General features: G+C 33.2%; 3 protein-coding genes across 3 annotated transcripts; 2 read left to right on the forward strand and 1 right to left on the reverse strand.

Annotated features, from left to right (window-relative positions):
* Window positions 1-868: 868 nt before the first annotated feature.
* LOC132544662 (shematrin-like protein 1) lies at window positions 869-4,281 on the reverse strand. The gene is made up of 3 exons (XM_060208286.1): window positions 4,184-4,281; window positions 2,862-3,112; window positions 869-918 (listed from the first exon to the last, which is right to left on the reverse strand). Exons 1-3 carry the CDS (start codon window positions 4,279-4,281, stop codon window positions 869-871), a joined length of 399 nt encoding a protein of 132 aa, XP_060064269.1.
* A 3,914-nt stretch (window positions 4,282-8,195) lies between these two features.
* LOC132544646 (shematrin-like protein 1) lies at window positions 8,196-8,886 on the forward strand. The gene is made up of 2 exons (XM_060208268.1): window positions 8,196-8,574; window positions 8,828-8,886. The coding sequence occupies exons 1-2, from the start codon at window positions 8,196-8,198 to the stop codon at window positions 8,884-8,886; spliced, it is 438 nt and encodes a 145-aa protein (XP_060064251.1).
* Window positions 8,887-15,272: 6,386 nt separating this feature from the next.
* On the forward strand, window positions 15,273-16,484 carry LOC132544663 (neuronal acetylcholine receptor subunit alpha-3-like). The gene has a single exon (XM_060208287.1). The coding sequence runs from the start codon at window positions 15,273-15,275 to the stop codon at window positions 16,482-16,484; it is 1,212 nt and encodes a 403-aa protein (XP_060064270.1).
* The last annotated feature ends 5,686 nt before the right edge of the window (window positions 16,485-22,170 follow it).

Raw genomic sequence — 22,170 nt, forward strand, 5'->3', positions numbered from 1 at the left:
ATCTGTTGGGAGACTCATGATATAATGTATACACAAAGTTTTTATTTAAAAAAATGATCAAGACCGAACCCTTTCCTAAAATAGGTAATCTCAAGGCAATCAAATAACAGGAATTTGTATTTTCTCAATACAGCATATCAACATTACGTAAAGTGCTTGGATGTTTGATGGACTTAATAAAACACATTTGATGCCGTTGGTAGGAACTAAATGTTTTACAAATCCAGTTAGATAACCAACCACGGCAGAATTTACGATATCAGCCATACAAACATTTGTCGGTCCTTGCAAATACAAAGTATACCTCTGAGAGATCACGAAGGCGATCATAAACTTTCCATTATCTTCTAAAACCTTCATCTTTCGGAATCCTGAGTGAGTTTATGTATCAGTTGTGTGCATCCTTAACGGACATCAATATATTGGGCACAAGCCCTTGATGACTTGATATTTTCTAGGTATCTAGAAAAGAAAAATATTGATAAGAAAATCGAAATCATGACGGTTGGAGCCTAGTTGGAAGTTGTCCATGTTGATTATAGGGTTAGGGTAAGGGGCTGACGTACAAAAGTCAGACGTGTCTTTAATTTTCCAAAAATTGTTTCTCTAAATATCAACAGTCGGTTATCCTTATCTATCAATACCCACATTCCACAATCAACGAACACCTTTATCCTCGGTTGTAAATGATGAGTGATTTTTGGTATAGATATATGGGTGTGAATTACATTAGAACGTACATGTGTGTTCCGTGTACATTTAAAGCCATCATGAAGTATACTGAGGATGGAAACATATGAATACTCCAAGTGTTAGTTGACAATTATTAAAGTTTGGAGGTAAGATCATCCAACAGTCCATTAGCATATCAATGGGAAGTATACCCCTCTTTTGGCTGACCTTTCTTTCCATACCAGGCTGAAATGATCAAAGAACATAACAAAACAGCTTGAAAAGACCTTGCTAATCCTTTATTATGGCTTGATATTGTTAATAAGTGTAGTTTGGAATAGTAAACTTCGTCTTTATTTTCCTTTTTTGATATTCGGCTGATAGAAAAAAAGTCCAAATATTGACAAACAGTATTTTTGCAATACCACACCTTAAAAGTATAAGTTATAAATATAGATTAAATCTTTTTTTGTGAAATGCAATACTCACAGTTTTATTTTGCTAATTCTAAACCGTTTTCTTGATAAATGCAGACAATTTTTCCTCTTTTTTATTTTTGAAACTTTTGAAACAATATAAAATCACATTTTTAATATTCTATTCTTAAATATATGAGAAATCATATCTCTTAGCATATATACATACTTTTATACATGTTACTACAGCAAGGCAGATTCATGATTTCAAGAGTTGAAAAACATAGTGCTTTGTTCTGCTTTAGATAGAGAAAGAAAAAGACAGAAGTAAGAAAAGACAGAGAAAGGACAGAAAAAGAAGGTGCATAAAGAAAAATGAAGATTCCTTTTTCATATCATATTATTATTAATAAATTTGATAAAAATATTTCATATATACATTAAATACGAAAAAAATGAAATTTAATATATCATGTCAACAGGAATGTAAACATCAGGGTCTAGGCAAGGCTAGCTATACAACTTTTGTGTTTTAAGTATGTGGTTTTGATGTGCTCGTTAGCTTTATTCTATGCAAAGCGGTTTCATGGTTTTTAATACTGATCCCCGTGGGAGGACGTGATTTTGATGTTTCGTTCGAACCTTCTGGAATTTACTCAGTCGCCTCCTAGGTTTCAACATTTAGGCCTTTAGGACAACTGATGAATCCTTAAAGGTCAAACCTTCTGTATGATGCAGTTTACTTCATTGTTTGGCTCTGTTGTCTACTGTATCCTATTTGTATCCTGTATGTTTTTTGTACAATCTTAATTGATCAATGATACCCTGACGGAATATATGTAGTAGGATATCTTTGTCCTACTGAATCACGCATTGTTCTTCATTTGCTTGTTCGCATGGTAAATTTAAGTATCGTTCTTTCATTTTGTGCATATTTGTCAACGCGTTTTTTTTTTAAGAATATTGATTTTGATAACACAACCGTATTATCTTGATTCATTTATGCCTTATGTTGAAATATCTGTGCATATACTTACATACAGCGATGAGAACAAAAGACTAAATATCAACATTTCAACGAAGAATTATTTAATGACAAAAATACACAGGGGTTTTTGGTATTAACTGTAAGTGACGTTGTTGACCTCTTGCGCGAAAACCTACAAATGAATAAAAAAAATCATTTTAAACAAGGAGAGACTTTTTTGTATGGTTCATAATTACTGTAACCACTATTATGATAACTATACACGAAGTTAATCACGGAGTCAACGTTATGGATCTTCTGAAAATATCATAAGCATATTCAGTCATAAAGATCGGGTTCTGAATATCTTTAGAATACATTCATAGTAATTCAACAGTTAACAAAAGCATTTGACGTAATAAGACATAAATAACTTACCTATATACAAATCTGTTTGTTGTTTTATCTAACCAGTGTTATTGTTGTTGGATAAGAGAGCCAGTAACAACACGGCTCCTGAAACATTGATATCATCAAATATTATAGTACAAACGGAGAATAGAAAAAAAATATGTGAAAACGTAATGATCATATTATCTACACAGGCGTATAGGTCAGCGGACAGGCGTATAGGTCAGCTGACAGGCGAGGTCAAGGAAAAGCTAGTCTTGTAATATATCACAGTCTTAGCCAGGTTTGTAACATTTGTTTTAATGATTAGAAATTAAGAGCGACTCGTTCGACTTAAGAGAGGGAAATCATAAGTATATGTGTGTGATTGATACGGGATTGGAAGTAGTGCCTACCTGCCAAAAGGAAAAAAATGTTGTTGTCGTTGCCGCCGAATGCTCCGCCTCCTCCATACAGTCCTCCGAGTGCTGCCAAAGGAAGATCTCCTGGTTCTGGGGATGCAACAGGATACAGTATGGTTGGAAAACCATATCCTCCTTGTCCTTGTCCATATCCGCTATATCCGCCATACCCCCCTCCTTTTCCGTATCCTCCGTATCCACCATAGTAAGGTGCTACCATACCTCCTTTTCCGTAACCGCTGTACCTACTCATACAATAATGTCGGTGATCAAGAGTATTCGTACATACTTTTGTCTAACAATATTAAACCAGTTGTTATGACCTGACATAGGGAATGGACGATAGTATATTATACTGCGCTGCAATGAACCGGGTTCAAAGGAAAATGATATATTTAAAACATACTGCTACTGATGTATAATCAGACCGTTGTACTTTTGCAAAACAGCACCAGATACAGCACTTATATATAAAGTGCATCCTCGATACTCCAGGGGTTACAATTATTTTCGCGCTCTGCACACCTGGAAAATGTCATGGCAAAATTGAAGGCACAAGCAAAGTTATTTAATTGGTTTCAGTAGCAAAATAGTGGTCAAACATAGGCTAATACGTTTCTTTTGAAGATTACAATGGCGCGACATCCAACTTCAAAGCTATTACAATATACTGTTATGCGACCTCGAGTTTCCTTTGATGTACATCAAAGGACAAAACTAATTTTTTCGTCTTGTCAACAAGGTGTCACACACGGATCCTTCAACTTTGCCAGGACAATATTCCAGCGGTAGAAAGAGCGAAAATGACCACTGTAACCCCTGTAGTAGCAAGGATACATAAAATGATATACTTATCAATACTAATTTCAGGGGGCATATTAGTTTTATCGAAGTTGAATTTGAATTCAAAATCTGTCCATGTTTTCTTTGCTGATTTTGAAAAAAGAAAACAAAACACGAGATAAAGTTAAAGACGTTTCCAATCGTCGGCGATGTACTAATGCAACTGTGTCAGTACATAATTTGAAAATTGATTAATTAGAGGGTCAGGTTATGAATTTAATCTAAGCTAAAGACTAGAAGACATGCTGGTTTGACACCTAGTATGTTTTGAATAATGATATTGCTACACCCGTCGACCTTAACAGTATTTAATTAGCGTATACCTAACAGGCTTTGGACTCGGAAGACGGTCATCATTGAAACGGTCAGATATGTAAGTTGAGAAGATGACAAGAAAAAGACATTTAAAGACAAAAAATATATTAACAATATTTTTTTGTTTGCAAGATGTTCTTAAAGATCAATTTACGTACATATTCTGGACGGGGTAGTATGACCCTCCGTATCCGTTACCCATCACCGCCACGGAGAGGCAAGCCAGCGAGGCAAGCACCGCACAAGCGAACCTCATTTTGAAAACTGCAATTAAAACAAACAAAATACTATTTGTCATAGTGATTAGTATTTTGCCGCCGATGAGTGAATTTACACCAGTATAACATTATAAAGTTTATGTCATTTTTCTATTCTTTAATTTCAATGATTATCATAAAACATTTATGTTAACATTTATATCATAACTTTTTAAATATCCCGCGGTATAAAAAAAAAAAATAAAAAGGAAGTGAACACAATCAACTGTATCCCTTATTCTAGGAAACAAACATATATGAAAATTAAATTGATATATCGATGTAAAAAATGTTTTTATAGTTATTATGAAAGCAGCAAATTATAGCAAATTAAAACCATTTCCTTTTGCCTCTAAATACATTTTGCAGATTTTTCTGGACTTATTTAAGACTTAAAACCTGGTTATAATATTTAATATGACTGAAATAAAACACTTTTGTAATAACTTTCATTCACATGCTATAAACAAAGAGGTGAAACATTAATATATATCAATAACCAGTAAGTTTTGATATCTAGACTACTTCGATACACAGATAATGTGAACGAAAAATAATTCAATGGTTGGTTAAAAGAACTGTACCTGTGATCCTTTGGTGGAAGCGGGTCTGTAAAGGATGCTCTACTCCAAGTCAGAACCGCGGTTTTATATGCCTGGCCCCGAGGATGAGAAAATGTAGGTCGACCAGTTTCCTGTTATTTCCATATGGACTGATTCCGGCCTCCCTTAATCCATCATCTTTCTGACCAATCATTCCAACATGACAAGATCGTTTATCGCATCGTGAGTGCGAATGCCAAAAATAAAGTTAAATATTATCATAGGTACTATCACAATTAACACAACACAGTTATAACCAGTTACAACAAATCTTTATCATGTAGAACAGTATTCAATGTTATAATCATGTTAACCGTTACTGTATTAAAAAATTCGAACATGTTAACATAATCATAATCCAAATCCAAAACAAAAGAAAAAAAATATATGGGGCATTATGGGAAAAAAAAGCAAGGATAATATCAGGTGTTAACATCAAATAATGAGATGGTAATAAGAGTATACGTTCGGTACCTTATAATGACAAAGCACGACATTTAATATGTTTTGTTGATATTAACAGAACACATGATAATTGACAAAGTAACTGATATCAAATATGTTTTGACGTAATAATTTAATATGTTTTGTTGATATTAACAGAACACATGATAATTGACATTAAATATGTTGTTGATATTAACAGAACACGTGGTAACTGATATCAAATATGTTTTGTAACAGAACACGTAATAATTGACATGGATATGTTTTGTTGATATTAACAGAGCACATGATAATTGACATTAGATATGTTGATGATATTAACAGAACACGTGGTAACTGATATCAAATATGTTTTGTAACAGAACACGTAATAATTGACATGAATATGTTTTGTTGATATTAACAGAACACGTGAAAATTGATATTTAAGAAGTTGTGTTGACATTGAGAAATCTTGTGTGTAATGACATTAAATTCATTTTGCTGATCATAAGAGTACAAAACGTGCTCAATGGCATAAAATGTAGTGTTGATAATTATTGTTCAGTAATTATTACAATAAACATTTACTATTATTTTGCTAATGAAAATCAATGTGATAATTGGCATTAGATATGTTCTTTTTATAATGACAGCGTGATAAATGTCATTGTTCTGATAATAATGATAATTTACATGGTAGTTGATTGTTATCAGTCGATTGATACGATAAATTCAAAACGCATCTTTCTGTCTTGTAGCGTTGATTGTAAAATGTTTTCAGTTCGATTTAAAAGTTTTGTGTTGTATTCCTGAGCGTTTGTTTTACCGTTACAATAATCAGATATGCAATATCGTATGTGGTGACAATAACAGTTTGAACATTGAAAAAAATAGACGAAAATGAGGAAATATCCTAATAAACTAATGGAGACGGACTTAATGAAATAGATTATACAAAATTTATACTTTGATTATGTTTTATTTCCCTGTTGTATTTACTGACTGCTTTATCTGTACATGTATCTTTTTACATGATCGTATTAACATGGTGATTTCAGAGGACCATTATTAACAAAGTGAATAGATAACAACACTACATTAAAACGGTATTGGGATTGTACAAAAGATACACAAGTGAATAGCACATTTTTATATTTTAGAGTGAGATACAGTAGAGCCAAACAATGAATTAAACAGCATCATACAGTTGTTTCGTTCTTCTAGGACTCGTCAGTGATGATAAGGGCATAAATTGTAAAGTCTAGGAGGCGACTAAGGAAAATCCAAAGTGATCAAAAGAAAAGTCAAAATCTCGACAGAGATGTGCATTAGCCCGATAATTAAATAAATTTTGTACTTTTCATTCAGATATTCAGATATCAGATAATTTTAGAAAAATTGTCAAGTACGTGTGTATTTTCTGAACCGTGCTACTTTAGGATAAACACGAAAACACAGTAAACATATATCTTTTAACATATGTATGTGTGACTGACATGCACCATGATGCGATTCGTGACCGCTTATTTTGCCTTTAGCACCATTCCTTATGGCTGAAGATGATAAGCAAAACACATTTTTTTTTTCGTTTCATTATTAAATGACGTATTGCATTAAAGTGTGTGTTCCTGAAGCAACGAATCATTTTTTTTAATAAAGACATCCCAGATCTTGGAGTTCTAAACATGAAGATACACAGGAGTTTTCATCATTTAGAAAGTTTAAAGTACTTAGTGTAAGAGAGAAGACCGTCTCTTTCATTTGATTAAGAAAATATAAATTTTAATAAATATGAAAAAAAAAAATTAAAATAATGAATCTTCAAACAGTACGATATTTGGATACGATAGAATACATTTTTTCCGTGGATGTTAAACGCTAAATAATTAAATATCAAATCTAAATCATGTAGTCGTAACCATGTCAAGACCACATACTCTGTCTTCCAGTCTGTCACGTAGCGTGTCCTATAGTATCTCACGTAGGTCAATAGTTTAAGTAACTGAGAGGTCGAATGATCGCGAAGATGACGGATGAGAAAGATGATTTCCTCAGGGGGGATGATGAACCATGAGGAAGTTGATTGAATTTTATCCTGCCATGATTGGTTTAAGGTCAGGGTATAAAAAGTACGACCTCCACATCTAGTAAACCAGAATCCCTGAACAGGACGGGATCCTCATCTACATCACAGGGTCCTGTATCATAGGGGTAAGTAAAACTCATCAATATCTCATGGTTCTGTAGCATAGGGGTAAGTAAGCGGTTAGGTTAAATCTATAACTTATAATCCTGTAGGGTAGGGGTAAGTAAAACTTATTTACATCTCAGGGTCCTGTGGCGTACGGTTAGGTTAAATCTGTAACTTATAGTCCTGTAGCTTAGGGATAAGTAATATTTATCTACGCCCTAGGTCCGTGTAGACAATTTTGATAAAATTATAAAGTATGTTCCTACCCAGTACAGAATTAATGATATGTAGATATAAATAAAATGTCAATTTCTTTTAACGTTTTTTGCAGCAACGTAAGTTCCATGTGTAACCTTCGGTGTTGGGTTATACAGCGGGTGTTCTGTAAAATCTTGGTTTTATCATTGATGGAAACATGTTAATAATGTATCATTAGGTGGGGTTAGTAATATATAACAATCATGATATCCGTTTATGCTTTTGAAAATATGTATAGTGGGAAGTTTCAGAATAATGTAACATCGAATCATGGTCATGATGTAGGGAAGGCGATACATGGTGATGTTAATAATTACTATAGTATATGTAAAACTTTTACGACGTATGTAAAATGGTGACTATCCTTATTATGATTTTATCGTCTGAATTGATAAATTCTTTATTAACAAACCTTATAATGGCAGGTCACGAGATGCGTTTGCTACTCATAGCAATCGCCTCCGGGGCGATCCTCATGGGATTGTTCACGGCGGTCAATTGTGATGGTGGGTACAGCGGGTACGGGTACGGCGGGTACAATGATTATGACATGTATAGTGGACAAGGGTACGGAGGATATATGTATCCAGGATACGGTGGGCAAGGATACGGATATGGTGGAAAAGGATATATAGGATACTCGGGACAGGGATACAGCGGTTACGAAGGAAAGGGAGGAAAAGGTGGTGGCTATTTTGGCGGTAATGCATTGAGTGTACCTTATGGTCTACGTGTTCCGCCAATCGCCCCACCGCTCGGCTTAGACCAAAGTGGACTCTATGGTGCTAACGACTCCTCGCTCTTTACTGTCAGTAAGTATTTGTATCAAAACTAAGGCACGTTATAGGTTAGATGGTTTCAATTAATCTGTATTTATCCAAATGTTTAATTGTTAGCAAGAGTATGTTAGAAATAATTGAAAGTAACACCGCGCCTGATAATGAAAACCGCATATCAAATAAATAAGCGTTGCTTTTAACTGATGAAGCACAAGACCAAATAAACTTGAAATGTAAAATTTCATTGGATTCTGTTACTTATATAACATGTCGTTTCTTCTTGCAGTTGCTATCGGATTCCTGTTCTGGTTGATTGCTAGTGGTGCCAGGAACAGGACTGGTTAGATACGGATAACAGCTACAATACCTTTGTATATATGTAAGTATGATCGTTCACAACCAAATATAATTCAAAATAGCATGCACACAGCATATACATTTTTTTTTTACATAAATATGTGAAGTGGAAACGCAGATAGAACGTCCATTCACTGCCTCTTCCCACCGTGTATTAGATGTTGATTGTGTTTCGCTAGGTTTTGTTGATCCGAAAATTTGCCAAAAATTGAAGTAGTTAGATAATAATAAATACATTAATTGTAAAAAAATTCAAATAAGTTTCCATGCTATATTACCTCTTTATAAAAACCATCAACCAAAAGTAACTATCCGACAATATTCACAGATACAATTTATACATTTCGTCACATTTTCATCTCCGTAGTGTGCCAATCGTAAATTGTCGATATTTTTTGATGCGTGTTTCTTAGTTTATATTCCAAGTCAATTTAGAAAAGAATGAAACATGAACATGCAACATCCAATTATGATAAATTTATCATGATGTAAAAACTTGGTTATGGATTTTATTAGCCGTTACCATTTGAATAAGAGCCACTTTATAAATATAAAGTCTATTCGATATACGTAAATGAATACAAGCTGTGTAAATGTATTTTTGCTTTTTCAGCTTTAAGCGCAAGAGGACCAAGCCGTCATACACGTCACCAAAATGCCCCGTTATATATTATTATGATGTTATGTATTTTTGAAATAAACTATTTTAATTATTACATATATTTTGCGTTATTTGTCTTTTATACACGTATACGATGTGTTGTCTTGTTTGTTTTCCTGATCTCGAAGTTATAAGTCACATCATATACCAAACAACCATCGGCGCGGGAGGCATGAAAGATATTTTTAGTATAGAGTTAACTATAATTAATTTCGTATGCAAAATGTCATCAAAACCATCGAATCATTTATAAAATTTGTCAATAAAATACTAATTCGTTATTCTATATGGAATTTGATCGAAAAGTAAACTTTGTTATATGAAAATTATATGGAAATTTTTTGTTCATTATGCTCTTTATACACTTAATCTGAAATAAATCAAACTTTATGTGAAATGTTTCGGATATAGAATGATTATTAAAATGATGTCGTTTAGTTATGATAATCAATTATCTATTAATAAATATGTCAGTTAAGATGATGTTTAGCAATTTTTCGCAAGTGCACGAGTGAAAATGATGAACAATATTCAGCCCATGATTGAAATTTAAACGTAATTATTCAGGACAATGGTATTCCATTTTTTAATAATAAAGAGCTTTAATGGTTTAAATAAAAATCTTTTTCCTGTGACTGTACAGTTAACTTCGGTTTCTGTGTAAACACAAATATTCAATCGATAAAAATAATAATTGCTTTAATAGTGTTTTATTTTTCAGATATATATATATATATATATAACATGAAAAAATACCCACTGTAATATGTTAATTACAAAATATTTGTCAACGATTTCATGGTAACAAACACAAATCAAGTATTGATCTAATGGTATCACTTATTACCTACAGTTTAAGGTAAAACATTTGTATATGAATAGGCTGTGTATTATCATAACAATGATATGGAATACAAGTGGACCATAACACAACCAAGACAATGATTATGGACATCCATTGACATGAAAAAGTCATGTGGAACCAGAAACAAATACTGGAATCAACATGACATCACAGCAAATTAGTCCTGTACTCTAGGAAAACATTGGGTAAAACGAAAGCAAGAATTAGTAACAACGTTGGCACAAAAGACACGGGAGTCACAGAAACCTCAAAATATAAAGATGAAACCAAATAAAAAAAGGCGGAACTTCGGTAGAGAACGAAAACCTGCAGTTGACAACAAAATATCGACAAATAAGACTCTTAATGGTGTATTTCCTACAGCACTTGTAAATTAGGAAAGTGTCCCTTGGTATTCAGGAAAGTTAAACATAGTATTCTGCCCTTGAAATAATTTTTATCGCTTTGTATATAATATCGTAAGGATATAAACATATCTCTGTCAAATAGAAATGGATTTCAAAGTGTTAATTTCCTAGTATCACAAGCGTCTCAGTCTTTAAATAACGATCATTGTTGTATAATAAATCTGACATATTAGTGAAGGCGAAGGTTTTTAAAACTTTGTCGATCCACTGGGCGAAACTGTTGTTGATTGATATCAAGCATGCATTATTCTTTGTTTTGAGACAATATATTTGATTGAGTCTCCTATCTTACATATGACATTAAAATATATCGATGGATTCTACAAAAACAAGCTAGGGAACAACACCTTTAATATAAGTTTAGTATTAGATAAAGAAGAATCTTGATATACTTTACGAAAAAAAGAAAAAAAAAAATCATTACCAAACATATATTGTATGTAAAATTAATTCTTTTTACAAGAAATTTTCATAACTGCGAAATTACGGTATTTTGTCCTGTTAAATATTAAGAAGTACACTATTTTCACTTTGCACTTAGTTACGTTAAATGTTGTAATAAAACAAAGTAAAGGACATTATGCCAACAGTAACAGTTATACAACGGTCAATATAAGCTATCATAGTATCAAACTATTGTCGGACACATGTTTTCGATGTGGTACATTTTGCTTAAGATCACAGTTTCAGTATCTTTTCATCATGGGATGGTGACAATGAAATTTTCTAGCTAGTTTTTTATATCAATATTTGATAAAGAACATATTTCTAAGATGCATCAACCAGGACGAAGATGAGTTGAACAAAGTTAGTACTAAAGTACAACCGTAGCTCCATTTAGGATAACCACTGCACACTCGGCGCATACATGATTTTATTCAAAGGGATCCAATAAATCGACAAAAGGAAAAAAAAACACGTAAGTTCAGTTATGGTCAATGTTAACTCTTATTCAGTATATAATATTTTGAAGATCTGTGTCTATGCATATTGGACAGGGTACGTAACTGTATGTTGTGAGATTTTATAACATAGACATATATTAGTAAAGGTGTGTAAACAATAACAGCGTAATCAAGGTAAATATGTCTGGTTAATTGAAGAATTAAGTACAATATAATTTAGAATATAAGGGAAAATGTTATGTTACGTTTGAAATAATATCATGATAATAAAGTGTTAATCTAAACAGTACACAGGGATCCCAGTTAGCTGCTGACCATTGAAGAGTGAGTTCATGTAGTTCACAGACGGCCTACATGTCAGAATCGTGATCGCCAGTGGGAAAAACAATTTCCTGGTACAAATGATGAAAGTAGTCCTTGCCTTTGGGTGGATCTCACATAAAAACTCCTATACAAATTGAATACGGTTAATCCCTTCAGGAATATGCTTTGCATTTTAATATGTGTACACATAATGATATCAAAAGTGCAATTATGATAAAAATAATATATATTTATATATATATAGCATATAGCAATACTACTTAACATTCATTAATCAACAGAACATTATCAACTTGTTTACGTGACTCAGAGAAAATACTGTGATATTCCAAGTAATGTACTCGATAAAATCTTGTTTGTTTTGGTGTTGTGGATTTTCAGCATTGTCGCTTTTTTGTTTTGTGCTTTTTGTTTTGTTTTAGTTTGTTTGTTTGTTGTCGTTGTTGTTGGTTTATATATATATATATGATTAATAAAAGTTAAGTAGTATTGCTATATGCTATTGGCCTTAAAGTGTTAAAAGAAAGGGGAGAACGAACATAAAAGCTAATGTAAACTTGTGTCACACTATATAAGATTTGGTTAATTTTGGATATAGGATGTTTTCGACAAAGTCAAGAACGTGGTTTGTTTTGAACTGGTGCCACTATTCATGAAAAAATAAATTTATTAGTAACTTAGTAACAACAAAAGATATTTATTGTAAAAAGTAGGTGAATAAAAACGAGTTCATCAAAATGACGTGCTCAAGCCTTTTGAAATAAACAAGTGATTTCGCACACAAGCAAAAAGAAAATTGAGGGAAAAAAGAAAGAAATCAAAAACCTCATCCACTCCCCCCCTCCCCACCCCTTAAAAATAAATTTTAATCTCATAAACTTTCTTAGCGGTTCTCACATTTCATCTAACAATAAATTAGAGTAAAAAATAACAAAAAGTTGATGTCAACTATATTTAATTCCAGATCTACAGTGAAAGTAAAGGAAAACTAGTGCGCGAAGTGTAGGAAACGTAAATATATTTTATAACTTAATCACGTTTATCGATTTTTTTATATTACAATAATATAACGGCCCGTAGCAACGACTATATTTTTCACATTTGGTTTTATGGAAAACTGTCAAGCGGCCTGCATTAACGACTCAACATTCTACAACTGGGCATGCTCCTGGCAACTACCTCGTTAACAGTTTGAAATCCGTCATTTATTTGCCACAATCGATGCACCTATGATAACAATTACTCTTGTTTTCCTTTTATTGAAAGTATTTATGAAATTTAATTATGATAATTATCTTACTCCAACTTGTTCATTTTATCCTTGTTAGAATAAGTCTATCGAGGAATGAACAGAGTGAAAAAGTTAATTTTCTTTTGAATTAGTAGAGTCTTTTAAAGAAACAATAACAGTAGCATATATTAAGGATTTACAGATGTACCAAGCAATGTTACGGAAAATAAACTTATAGAACAACCGAACTTGTACAGTGTAGCATTCAGACCAGTATCAGTCACGTTTATATTGTGTTAAGAGAGCTATCTTAAACAAAACATGGAACCAGATCCGAATTCCGTTGAAGAAAAACGTATATGTTAAAAAAAATCGACTAGTCCAGTGCGCATTAGCTTACTTTGATTCGGGACAGGAATCGAACCCACAGCCTTTATCACAGAAATTAAGACTGTCTTATACGGAACTTGCATTCAAACTCATTTTGGTATTAGGAACTGGGAATCAACTTGGAACAATTTAATTTCTGTGCCGTACATACCTACATTTGTTACATATGGAGGCCATCATTCTTACCCACTCATAGCATAATCTTGTACAATTAGGTAAAGCTTCTGGCCATACTGGTCATTCTTGATTTTATGTGTTATTATCGTGATCAGGATTGAAAAATGTGAATTTTGTGACATTTCTATCATTAATAAACAAGTAATGAGTCATCATCTTTATATCCTTATATTTGTTCTAAACATCTGTACGTTAAACAACGAATTTTACTGAATAATGGGACAGGTGCACTTCTCTCTTAAGATACCTAAATGTCCTTCCATCAATTTTGGTCTCCCTCTCTTGCCTGCTTGCTGAGAAGGGAAGTAACTCTTACTGCGAATATAACGTTTAAAATAAGTGAAAAATTGTATTGCTCATCTTGTCAGATAAAAGTGAAATGAAATTAAATGTTTTTCACATTTGATAACTGCGATATACCTAGATGTTACACTTAACTCACCTGATACAACGTTATATAGCTTTATGTCATTCCCTACCTTCCTGATTTACAGGTCCTCAGTCTACAACTCATAGATGTTTTCCTTTGATGGACAGGTTTTAGCATTCAACATCACTATTCCTTATTCTCATAAAAACTTGACAGTAAATTTTTCACCTGTGTGTCTTTTTCAGTACAATTTTCTAACATGGTTTAATTTCTAAACAACTTTGGTCAAACGTTTTAATCTGAGGTTTTTTGTTAGTGTAGAACAATAACATTGCCGCTTAAATGTAATTATAATATGACAAAAACATCAACGTATACAAACCGAGCCACAATTTAAATGAGCTAAAACTCGGTATGCAGGTTACATAAAATCTGAGGGACTGAAGGTCTACCAGCAGTGTCTACAGCACGTATTCCCTGAAATAGTACAAAAATCACCAATGTAAATAGAATCTGTAAATAGAAAATGTAAAAACTTCGACAGCAATATACTCTCAACGTAGCTTATTTTATATATGTTTTGGTTTACAGTCATTCAAAACAAATATAGAATATTCAGTAATTCATTAAAAACCCTAAGCCAGCAGCTGTATGTGTTATTCTCTGTAGATTGATCTAATACTGCCTGCCACGTGTGTGTATCATTACTACGACCGACAACAAACGCTCACCAAACCACTGGTAACGAAAACAAACCAGTCTTCGACAGAAGTCTCTCTCTTAATACATTGAAGTGATCTATTTTCTGTGTTCGGAGGATGCTGCTTTCATTCCTTGTCAACAGTGATTTTTAGGATTTGTTATTTACGTTACTACATCATCCTAACATCTCAAACACAGAGATCAGCTTCAGCGTACGGACAGTGAGTAGTGTGTTACCGTTGGTAATCATTTAATATCAACTCAGAAGAAAAACTTCGAAGATTGGAAACTCCATATCTTTTTAAAAAAAGTAAACTACTGGAAAGTAAAAGATTATAAACCATGAACTCCATTACCTTGGTTATATGGATGTGTGTTTGTTTATCTCAAGGTCGACTTTCGAAGACAAAACTTCCAGAAGCTCGACTACATGATGATATACTCGGTATCAACAAGTACGTTCGACCCGTTTCCGATATCACAAAGCCAGTTAACGTACGTCTGCGACTATTTCTCCTTTCAATCATTGAACTAAATGAACGAAAGGGTACCATGTCATCCTCAATATGGTTGGATCTCCGCTGGTTTGATGAACAATTAGCGTGGAACACTAGTAAATACAGCGGTTTAGAAACCAGTCGTGTACCCTTTACAAGTATATGGACCCCAGATATACTACTTCGCAATGAGATTGGGAACAAAAAGGGAATGAAACATACCAATTTTGTAGATCCAACAGTGCGTTATACGGGCGAGGTAATTTGGTGGCCTGGCAAAGAGATAAACACAAAGTGTAAAATTGATACCACTAAATATCCATTTGATGAACAAGTGTGTACCCTCTGCGTAGGCAAATGGTATTCAGATGATTCAAAAGTCAACATCACTACGACATCTTCAAAAATTAACATCATGTACTATGAGGAAAGCGAAGAATGGGAGCTTTTAGATACTTCTGTTGAGCTTGACACACGCCTCGAGGCGCTTTTGGAATTCAGCATTAACTTGTTCAGGGTTAAAATTAAACGCAGATCAGCATTTTTTATGATGAATATTGTTCTCCCGGTACTGTTAATGTCGTTTTTGAACCAATTGTGTTTTGTTTTGCCTCTAGAAAGTGGAGAAAAGATCGGTATGTGTATGGCTATCTTCCTGACATTTGCTGTTTTTCTATCGTTAGTAGGCAACTCACTTCCACAGTCTTCGGTCCACATGCCTGCCTATTGTGTTTACTTGGTGTTTCAGACAATACTGGGAATCTTGACAATCTCGTCCGAGGTTTTTATATTAAGAGTATATAACAACTCTTGCTGGGATGATTCGACATTAAGGAGATTTGCTTTCACTGTCGCCCCATGTCTTGGAATTCCATTAGCTAACAACATTAAAAGTACAGAGGAAGACAATGTTGATTTACCTACATGTAAGTCGAAAGGGTATGGTGAGGAAATTTGCCGCAAAGTCGCAATAAAGCTAGACATTGTTTGTGGCTGGGTAATGCTTGCTTGTAACTTGGCGTTTACAACTGGGTTTTTCTTCTTCGTGAATACATAATTTGAAATCACCAAGACATTGCAAATTATATTTTCCTATAAAGAAGTAGTAAAGAACAGAATAATAACAGTATGACATGACACTGGCAACGAGTCTGTGTCATGTCGGTCATGTTGTGTAGATTTACTTTGGACTGGATCTGGCCTTTAAGCCTATGAGCTATATGGTAGCAGTGTTAACTCCATATAATACAAGAATATTTATGTGCTATACCTACTTGTTTTTCGTCGATTGTATTTTACAATATATATAAATGATGCATTTAAGATTATACTGCCTCTTATTATGTATGGACCATGTTCATCAGGTTGATTATGTCAATAGAATAAAAGTTCATAACACAGCACGACACAACCAGTAGATCATTTGACTGGGGAAATTCCAAACTACCATACAAGCGGCTGGTAAAGGTCGTGATCTAGATACACAGCAGCGGACCAGAACAGGAGCAGGCCACAGACTCCAAGCACATCTATGACCAAGTGTTAAACAGAGCGTAGCGCCGAATCGACTATAGTTTATTGTACCATCTTGTAAATTTTTCTATTTTACCATTTCGTCACAATATTTTCGACCTTAGTGTATGTAGAATAATAGCACAGCCGAAAAAGTTGGTCGATTCCTTACAATGCCGTATACTATGTACATTGACGTCAGAGCCAGTAACTTCACATTTGTCATTGGTCTGAAGAAAGTGAACGTGCTGTCATCGAAATGTCAAACTCAAATCTTCTACAAGTTGTGTTATAAGATTTTTTATTCTATTTCCGCTTAAATCGTATTACAATCACAGACTATATCGATTTTACTTTTTATTGTCAATCTAATCCGTCAATTTCACCTTCTGTAAGTGACAGGGCATCGCAATATTTTACCGTCTATACAATTCTTGGTGAAATACCTGGGCAGAATTTTATTGTGCTTTTATTATGAATGCAAATATTGAACGAGATCAATCAAGGACCAAGTTATAATGCAGTTCCTAATTAATCTTCAAGTTCAACATACAATGCATTATATACATACACTACAGGTAGGATTTTTGATCATCTTAAATCATAAAAGATCGTAAAAGATGTAAATTGATTTAATATAAATTTCATTGCATAACTAAAATAAAAAGATATTTTGATGGGATTAAAAGTCAAAATGTGGAGGAAAAAAATCAAACGGAAACAGCTATTTTATAACCCTATTTCCATTCTGGATATAATGTTTCTGAATGGCATAGTCATTGAAAAAAAACACCAAGTAATTACACCAGCAACATATGCAAACATATTGCACGGGCGAATAAACTAGATAACTGGCAGATTAGGTGATAAAATACTTGATATTTCTGACTCGTAATGTCTATTTCTCATAAGACTAATTATCTGAATTCCTAAATATTTTATCATTAAGTTATCGTAGTTAATCAGTTTCATATGCTTGGTCTCCCCTATTAATTTGCAGTATTTGTTTATGTTATCTTTTAATAATAGAATTGACGCTATAACAAAGATAAGCTGCATGATTGCGTAATGTTATTTCGATCACTTTGGATATTCCTCAGCTGTATGATGCTGTTTAATTCATTTATGTCTTTATTCTATCTAACTATAAATAATTAATTGAAAGGTTCTATTGACTTGTGTCGATACTGTAGAGGAGCGGAGTGACAATGCAATACTTACATTCTAGTGCATTGTACATATTTGCAAATACAATTCTAATTTGTAACATACTTGTGTTACAGATTATCTTAGGGAAGTGGAAAAACATATCGAATATTAATTAGATTGCATGATTGCAATAATTCTGCTTTACATATTAGTCCAACACGACTCAATCTTCAATTTTGAGCGCTCGTCCATCGTAATCTTGTCATGTTGAACTGTTAAAGATTTAACCAGAACCAGCAACGCAAGAAAAATATGTAAAAGAAAACGGTTGAATCTAGAGTAAAATACAGTAGAACCTAGAGTAATATACAGTAGAGACAAGAGTTACAGCAGAGCCTGAAGTTAGATACAGTAGGGACTAAAGTTACAGCAGAATCTGGAGTTAGATACAGTAGTAATTAGAGATACAGTAGAGACTCTAGTTAGATACAGCAGAGCCTAGAGTTGGATACAGTTAAGTCCAGATTTAGACACAGTAGAGTTTAGAACTAGATACAGCGGAACCTAGAGTAAGATACATAGAAACAGTAGAGACTATAGTTAGATACAGTTTAGACTAGAGTTAGAGACAGAGGAGATTATATTTACATACAGTAGATCCTAGAGTTACCGTAGATACAAGAGTTAGATACAACAGAGAGCCCGGAATTTCATACAGAGGAGCATAGATTAAGATACAGTAGAGTCTATATTTCAATTTGCAATGATTATCAACATTATTACCATGTTTATGCGAAAATACATGAGCCATATAATAACCTGAAAATTGACCATAGTTACGCACTTAAAATACTAGACAGCATATATAATATTAAAATACATATGCACAGTGCTAAACAGAGTTTATAGCTTTTTGATACACTTTGGTGATGTATGGACCAAAAATGTGAGCGTACGGAAATACAAATGGGCCTAACTAGAAAATATTTAAGTAGCGAGACGTTTACCGCCTAATTTAAACACGTTTGGTCATTCCAGAAATTTAACACCTTTAAACAAACTTCGAGATATGTGTTCTGAATAGTGAATCGCTGTTTACAAAATATAGAATAGATCGTGGCTCAAAAGAGTGTTGTACATATTCATATTACAAAGCATATTCATTAATCTTATCGTTTTCTTTTGTTGTCATGATTTTATTGGATCATTGAAAACACCCCCACCCACCCACACAAAACTAAGAAGCAAGTAAACACTACCAACAAAAATATCTACACAATCATAATCCAACTCAAATCTAATATCACCAGGATATATGTGAGCAAAAGAAATATTTTTACGACGACACCCGCCTCAAATATCGAATAAACATATAACCACACATAGGATGGGGATGCAGGAATATTGCTATCCAGAAATGGAAAATTCCCAATTGGAAAATTGAAATCGTTACCAATACATACAGCGTGGTGGAAAGCTCTCCATGTTTGTAGTGGCTGATGTAGAACACGCTGGCATGAAGTTAGAATCGGCGCTGATTGGAAAAAGTTAGGATCTAAAGCAAATGCGTATACATTCTGTATATGTGTGGTATTGTTAAGTATATTAAAAGCCTTAATTAGCATACCTACAAGTATTTTGTGAATGTGTTTATTAGAGCAGAGGCGAGAAAACCACACATTAGACACAGCAGGCATCTAATAACAAATATGGTTGTCAACCTCCATAGGAACGGGATTTGTCTTGATGTTGTGTTCTTATCTTACGTTTTAATTATTCGGCGAACATATTATCAATATCTAGATTTGTATTGAAAGGTAACAACAGGTAATGGTGTGGATCCACGACATTTTGTTGTCTTTCATCGTCTAGTGTTTCAATTTCAATTCAAGTTTGGCTCAATAAAACTACCAGATTTATGCTGTTTCATTTGTCTGAATTTGACCAGATTAACATTGATCTGGACGTACAAATATATCCTTTACAGATACTGAAAGGGAGGAGAACCTTTACACATGTTTGATATTAAACTTCAATAAAAGTAATCCAAGCTCAAATATTCGTAGAATATCAATTGATAAAGATAATATATATAATAATTATTAGATAGATTTGTAGTAGAACAAATTTGTTTTTTTTTATATCTTGAGACCTTGCAAATGTTTATTACAAACTATGAAACTTTTCACTGCCTGATAGAAAATCGTCAACAAGATCAAGGGCGTCCGTGGAGCGATAATATTCAATGCTTTAATAAAATGAACATCTTAAATTCAGAAGTGTTGTAAGTTTTATGGTGTACTAATCTTACGATACAGATCATGACATGTGAAAACTAAAGAACCATACATGGTATTGTATCAATTCAATAACAAACTGTGGTGTGAATAAGTAGTATCGCGCAATTTGATATGTTCCCTAAAAGTATATGTCATTTATAACTGCTTTAAATGCAATGAGACTAGTTAACATAATGCAATATGGATAATATGACATACAGTGTTAAATATCGTTTACCCAATATACTTAATAATAGTCGTATAACATATGGTTTGATGTCAATATTTGTCTCAATAACACTAGAACCATGACAATGTGTAAAAGCTATCAATCATTCAAAATGATTGTGTATGGTGTGGCGTTATTGAGAAATACAATGTATACATTTTGATACATTTCGATATTTCTAATATATAATATGATCATCGCCACAAAGAATAAAGCACTTTCGTATAAAAATGTGTTTCTTCCTATGTTAAATAATGGTTTGAGTGACAGGATTTCATTTCATATTGTTTCCTTCCAGGAAAAAGTTTAAACGCTAATCAAGATCAGAACATGAATCGTTGTGTTACTTCCTACACATTGATATTTACGAAGATTCTGGTTCAATTCAACATAGTCTGCCATCAATTACATATAGTAGACAACAAGCAACTGGAGAGCATCAAGAAAACTCTTTTCTGCAATAAACATAAAATATTTACCTACAGACAGTCTACAACTGTTACTATCAAGAAATGGAATGTTTAAATCTTTATAAGAGGTTTGTAATGGTACACCATAAGAATACGTTTCAGACAAATGATTGAAATAAGACCACGGACTTTGTTTACACTAACAAAGACTTGGTCCAATAATATCTTTATACACATATAGACAATCACCCCAAGTAAAATTCTGGAGTAGAAGTCACCTGCAAAGTTTCAGTAGAACGAAAGGAAATCAACTTCACTTATTGCGCGGAGAATTATTTTCGATTATGAGTTACAACGGCTGATGACCTTTATTTCTTAAGAATAATTATTTGTATCACAAGATTATACATTAGAATACAAATAATCAGAACCAGATTTTTATAGAAAAAGAACGAAATGGACAAAGGAAGTGAAAACATTATTGCACAACATCTAAAAATGAAGACTTAGTCTAATCGATCCAAGCTAAATTGTATCACAATTTATTACGAAGAACTTAAATTCTGTTTCGCAATATCGCCACAATACCATATATATATTATATAACTGATTTTTATATAATACACAATATAAACGATTGGTAACGACTTTACACAAATATCAAATAAATTGCTATGTATATTGCTCTATTTGTAATTAAAAGTTTTTTGTTTTTGTGACATTTTGGTGCGATTCTTCAAAGAACATAATTAATGATTTCTGTCCAAAACAGTACCATTTATTATTTTGTACCGACCAAGACACTGAAGTGTGTTACTCTAATGAACCAATATCAAATAACAGGCAGAACCATTCCTATGTGTCTAGAGACCCCTAGGTAAAAAACAAATCATACACACAAGATATCTTGTCCTGTCAGCAGGTGTCCGTCTGTTTAAATGAAAGCTGATAAGTTACGCATGTGAACTATTATCTATGATCGGAGTTAGAACAGCTTGCCTCTAATAGCTGCCGTGTGGAATATCTGCTGAGACAACATCTATCGTAGTGCTATTCTCTAAACGCCAAGTATTCTCACTTCCTCATTAAATAAATATAACTCCTGTGTAGGGCAATGGAAAGCACATATAGCACTGTCCTTTCGTGTGCGATCAGAACCATTGG

This window comes from Ylistrum balloti, unplaced genomic scaffold (assembly GCF_031769215.1).
Source record: "Ylistrum balloti isolate Yb309-2 unplaced genomic scaffold, AGI_CSIRO_Ybal_v1 Utg369806, whole genome shotgun sequence".
NCBI lineage: Eukaryota > Metazoa > Mollusca > Bivalvia > Pectinida > Pectinidae > Ylistrum > Ylistrum balloti.